General features: G+C 43.6%; 1 protein-coding gene across 1 annotated transcript in view; it reads right to left on the reverse strand.

The window, feature by feature from the left end:
* HUNK (hormonally up-regulated Neu-associated kinase) overlaps positions 1–6,051 on the reverse strand; it is a 111,344-nt gene that overhangs the window by 30,023 nt on the left and 75,270 nt on the right. The window contains 1 exon segment of the mRNA XM_007447419.1: positions 2,791–2,918. Within this exon segment, the coding sequence (XP_007447481.1) occupies positions 2,791–2,918 (128 nt within the window).

A 6,051-nucleotide genomic window follows, 5' to 3' on the forward strand; every position in this document is an offset into this window, starting at 1 on the left:
AGGAATGAGAAATGAATTTTTGTTGAATTCCCTGGTGGTCCAGTGGTTAGGACTCTGTGCTTCCAACGCAGGGGGCACGGGCTGATCGGGGAGCTAAGATCCCGCATGCCACATGGCACGACCAAAAAAAAAAAAAGAGAGAGAGAATCTTTGTTGTCTTATGCCACCAAGATCTGGGGTCTGTTTGTTACTGCAGCATAACCTGGGCTATCCTGACTAATACAGTGAGAAGCAGCTCCAGCTCTTTAGGGTCTCACTGGGATTCAAAGTGAACACTGTCTGCCTTTTCCAGGCATGAGGATACAAACAACCTCTTATTGTTCTTTGTATTGGGTCACTTAAGACAAAACAGGCTCTGAATCATAAGAGGAACTTCAGAATCACTCTGAAAGATGGCAGTACTTATGACTATATAACCCTTAAAGAGACTACCTTGAAAGATTGAATTTATTTATAAACATTAAATCTTTTTTGTTACCACAATGAGGTATCATTAGACCCCTATCAGAATGGCTAAAATAAAAAGTAGTGAGAGTATCAGATGCTGGCAAGGGTGCAGAGAAACTGGATCACTCACACGTTGCTAGAGAGAATGCCAAGTGGTCCAGCCACTCAGAACAGGAGTGTAAACAGTTCCTTACAAACCAAATATGTGCTTACTATACAACCCAGAGATTTCACTCCTAGGCATTCATCTCAGAGAAATGAAAACATGTTCACACAAAAACCTGTATATGAATGTTGACAGCAGATTTATTCATAGTAGCTGGAAACTGGAAACAACCAGTTGTCCTTCAATGGGTGAATATTTACACTATGGTATATCTATACCATGGACTACTACTGAGCAAGAAAAAGGTACAAAGGATTGATACATGCAGCAACTTGGACGGATCCCAAAGGAATTATGCTGAGTGACAAAAAGTGATATATATATATAAATATACAGCATTTTTGAAAGGACACATGATAGAGTTGGAGAACATGTTAGTGGTTGCCAGGGGTTAATTAGGAGGCAGCGAGGTGGCTGTCGCTACAGAAGGGTAGGATGAGGAATCCTGGTCATGGGACTGTTCCCTATCTTGACTGTGTAACTGTCACATGACTCTGCACGTGTGATGAAATTGCATAGAACTAAGAATTAGCGATGTTGAGCATCTTTTGAGCATGCCAACACACACAGGTGCAGGCATATCTCAATAAGCTCAATGGAGTCTAACAAGGTCCTGGTGGTGATATTAAACTACAGTTACTTAAGATCCTACCAATGGGGGAAACTGGGTGAAGGGTAAACATATCTCACTGTATGATTTCTCACAGCTGCATGTGAATCCACAATTACACCACAACAAAAAGGTGTTTAAAAATTGTAATTGGTTAAAAAACAACAACAACAACAACAAAAACCTATCTTTATTCTCTATCCCCTTATCCTGGTTTATCTTATTTTCTTTAGAGCACTTAAACTATTAAACATCACACGTGTTTGTTTATATGTTACTTTTTTGCCTCCCCTGCTGATATGTATGCTCTATATGGGTAGAGACTGTTTTATTCTCCTGGTGCCTAGAGCATTCCTAGCACAGAGTTGATGCCCAGGACATATTCATGGAATAAGTGAATGAATGTGAAATATGGAAGGAAGGAATGAATGTGCTTTCATTGCAGCACTTTCACCATTTCAGAAAGCTCTAACACATAAAGATAACAATTCAATCAACATTTTTCACATTTTCTAACTCCAGGAGTTATGGCTCTTGGTACAGAACTATTTCTTTTACAACGACAGAACTGTGTAACTCATCTTTCTGAGTACATAATGCCTGCTTTGCTTTCAGCCTCCAGAGGTTCGAACCTCCCCAGCAGAGGTAAAAGTATGAACCGAATTAGATAATTACCTATAAGAATGCATTTCAGCTTGGGTGCCATTTGGCAAGCATTAAATTCCGGGTCAGCCTCATGGATGCTTTATAAACTCAAGGAAAAAAATACCTGATAGCAGTCAAACAAAAATGCTATATTTTAACCATGTTTCATACATTGAAATTAAATAATTACTCCTTTTTTCTTTTTTGGCCACATGCCTTACCTTAGTGAAGCTGAGTTTATTCTAAGGAGCCAATTAAATGACTGTCGAGGCCAAGCCAAGGCCAGGAACTTGAAGTGAATTGTGAAACAAACCAAAGAACAAACTGTACTAATCTGCTGGATCTGAAACCAAACCTTAATACGAACTGTTTACTGAAACGTGAACCAGGTAAAGTTGAGTGTACTTTCCAAACACACCTGACAATTCAGTCTAATCAAGTAACCAAACCTATATATATTTAACAGCTCCTGAACAGCCTCAAAAACTCACATTGCTAAACAAATCCCAGACCAAAGTTGAATGAAACGAATATTTCTTTACAGTGACTTGACTAAGGAAGACACAATAGAAATGTGATGATCAACATTCTTTTCAAAGTCAACATTATAATATGGTGAGTTTTAAAACAAACCAGCCTGAAAGTATTTTTCCAAGGGAGTCTATACGATCCTTTTGATATGTGTATTTTGTGCAGAAGGAGGAAGTTAGCGGTTCCGAATTACAACGGAAAAAGAAAGGATTGAGGAGAGTGCCTCCTTAGAGATGGGAAACCCGACCATTTTTTGCGACTTAGCTTTAATACTAGGAAGAGACCGAGTACAATCAGAGGGCCGTCCTAACTCCAGTGCTGCAAAACAAACACTGCTTCCAGTGGTCAGAGTGCAGCCCTGGACCCTGAATCGGAGTGGCAGGTGCATTACCTGTAGAGAGCTGGGTGGGAAGGGGGTTCATTTCCTTGTCCACCATCTTCTGGTACAAAGCCCTCAGGCTAAAAGGCTCCACCGTGAAAGGCAGGGTCCCGGTCAGCATGGCATACATGTTCACACCTCTGAAAAGAGAGACACCAGAGCATGAGACCAGAAGAAGACCCCGGGGGAGAGGATGACAAAGAGGACGTGGGCTTGGGGAAGCCGCAGTCCTGCCACTTTCATGTCCACCTCGGTGCTCCTTCTTGGTCATTTTCTAGAACACTCAGCTCTGCTCTGCAACAACAAATGTGAAAGGCGTGGGTGAAAGCACAACTCTGACGATTTGGACAGGCAATCAGAAGAGCTTAAAGAGCTTCAAGATGATACAAATGAACTTATTTACAAAACAGAAACAGATTCACAGACATAGAAACTTACGGTTACCCAAAGGGGAAGCGGGGGGATAAATTAGGAGTTTGGGGTTAACAGATACACACTACTATATATAAAACTGATAAACAACAAGGACCCACTGTATAGCACAGGGAACTCTACTCAGTATTCTGTAATAACCTATTATGGGATAAGAATCAGAAAAAGAATGGATATATGTATATGTATAACTGAGTCACTTTGCTGTATACCTGAAACTGACACAGTATTGTAAATCAACTGTACTCCAATATAAAATTAAATTAAAAATTAATAAATAAAGAGCTTCAAGAGCTATCCCAGTAAGGAGGGGAAACTACGTCCCTTCCTTCTGGAAGGACGTCCAGACCAAATGATGTGAAAAATACCTGGGGAACCTCATATAAATAGGAACCTCGAATAAAAGTAGGTCTGCCATGATGTGGTTTTCCAAGTACAGTTTACAAGGTGGAGCCTGGAGGAGGCCAGACCAAAAAGTACATAGCAAGACCCTGCACAGGAGGCCACGACATAGCCAGCATGCCTGGTTACCACTCAGCCCTTTGAGACAAAAGTCTCATAGCCCACACTGGTGTTCTGCTCTTCCCTTGAGTTCTGTTTTGGCCTGTCACTGGAGAAATTCCTTTGGGGGTGGGGAGGGGAAAGGAAGTCTCTTTCGCACTCTTATTCTCTATATTATTGTTTATTGTGAGATTCTGCCACCCAGTTCTGGACCAATATCTCAGATGTGGTCAGAATACCTTCCGAATGGGCTTAACTATACTTATATCCAAAGCCAAACTAGAGAGCAGCAACATCTCTTGGAGGATTTTTATTTTCCTGATGTGAAACCCTAATATCATTATGATGAGATTTCCTGACGGGGATGAAATGCCTTGCCTGCCAAGAGGTCTGAAGTGTTCAGAAGCGCCCAAGGGAATGTTTTAAAAAGAGGCAACAGGATCTCCAGTCAAAACAAATCCAATGAGACTGACTGAAATGAAGACCCTTGGGGCCCAATTCCACCAAGGTGCCTCTGAATCACAGCGCTCCAGAGAAGGACAGGTACAGAGCCCACAGGCTCCAGCTAGAGATCATTCTCGAATTGCAGGCATATGCCAAGACCCAGCTCCTGCTCTGTAACTCGCAGTCGAGTTAGGGAGACTGATACATCAACATTCATTCCACAAATGCTTGCAGGTCTGCTCTCTGCCCCAGGCAGTGGAATAGATGCTGGCTCTGGGGCGGGTGGGGAACCAGACAAGGAGCCGCCATCTTGGACTTAGAATTGGGTGAAGGCTGACAACAAGCAAGTCAACAAATAAATAAGCACAGTTCTTTCAAATAGTGAGTGCAGAGGGGATAAGAAAATGCTCAACTCTGCTGCTCTTGACCCCAGAGGAGTTGAATTAAGGGCGACAGAGGACTATAATAAGTACTTGAAGATGGGAGGCCTCTCAGGGGTAAGTATATGTGTGTGAGCTTATCTGTCTTGGCCGGCTGGATATGAGGATAAACTGTGTAGACCAAGAAATGGAGACAAGAATGAACAAAGCACACGCAGAGCCGTTTAGAGCAGCGTTTTCCTGTGTGTGCTCAGTGGAACACCAGGACAAGAAGAGATGTTGGGTGAATAAACCTTCTATGGCCAGATAATTGGGGGAGTAGTCATCTGGCATTAAGTGGATGAGGGCTCAGAATGAGCAGGAGACTATGTCATGTTGTTATTAAAGTCTGAACGGGAGGGATGGCGTGCAGTGGAAAGAGAGAGGCAAATCAGCAATAGAGACGTCTGAAGGGGATGCAAGATGCAAACACGGAAAGCCGGATGGTGGTGGTGAGCGTAATAGAAGACAGGAAGCTGGGAGAAGAGCCAGTTTGGGGGCAGAGGGAAGGGGTGTTAGGGGATGTAACCTGTTTGAGAAACTGGGATGCAGTGCTGCACTGAGGGTCTGTTTGAGGCAGGGCCAACCATCCTTGCTTGGAGGATGCTTGGAGACTGATGAGAGGGCAAACTAAGAGGGCCTCCAAATTTTATCATTTTTGCATTCAAAGGGGTCTTGGACACACAGCTCTTATGGATGGAAACCCCATGGGACACTCCACGAGGTTGTTGCTGGAGATCCCTGAAGAACCTCAGAGTCAAACAGCTTCCAACCTCCGTAAGGCAGCTCGGGCCATTCAGGGCAATGCATGGGAAGGGGCTTCAAATACTAAGGCCAAAGTATATAACTTCTACCCGTTGGCTGTGGGACATGACCAGTCAATCCTGTCCCCGCTCACCTCTGTGTGCCTTAATCCTGGCTCTGACACTCACACCTAAAGCTGAACAGCCTGGTACTTAAACAATATCATTTTTCCCACAGGTGTTTTATGGTACCCAACCCATACAGTGATTCTCAAACTGAGGCCCAGGGACACAACTTCAGGGGCTCAGCAGTCTTACTTTTGCTTTTCTTCTGGTGACAGTACTAAGACATTTGACAAAGTCCAACCAGGGACATGGGCCGGCCGCCATATAACCCAGTCACCCTCCAACTGTACACACTTGACTGCAGTGCCTGCTTTTGCATTTGTGTTTACCAACACACACCTTTATTAAGGTGTGTGCTAAAATATATCACGTTTATTATCAATAGGCCAATGAGAAAGGAGCAGAGGTAGACTTAATTTGTCAGTGATGTCTCTATGCTTATATCTGTGGGAAAGAAAGCCTCCTGATGATCTGAAGAGTGTGGTGGTTCCCAAAGTGTGGTCCTCAGGCCAGCAGCCGAAGCATCACCTGGGAACTTGTTAGAAATGCAAATTCTTGGGCCCCGTGCCAGACCTACTGAGTTTGAAACTCGGGGGGGGGGGGGGGGC

Source organism: Lipotes vexillifer, unplaced genomic scaffold (genome assembly GCF_000442215.2).
Source record: "Lipotes vexillifer unplaced genomic scaffold, Lipotes_vexillifer_v1.1 scaffold689, whole genome shotgun sequence".
In the NCBI taxonomy this organism is placed as follows: Eukaryota; Metazoa; Chordata; class Mammalia; order Artiodactyla; family Lipotidae; genus Lipotes; species Lipotes vexillifer.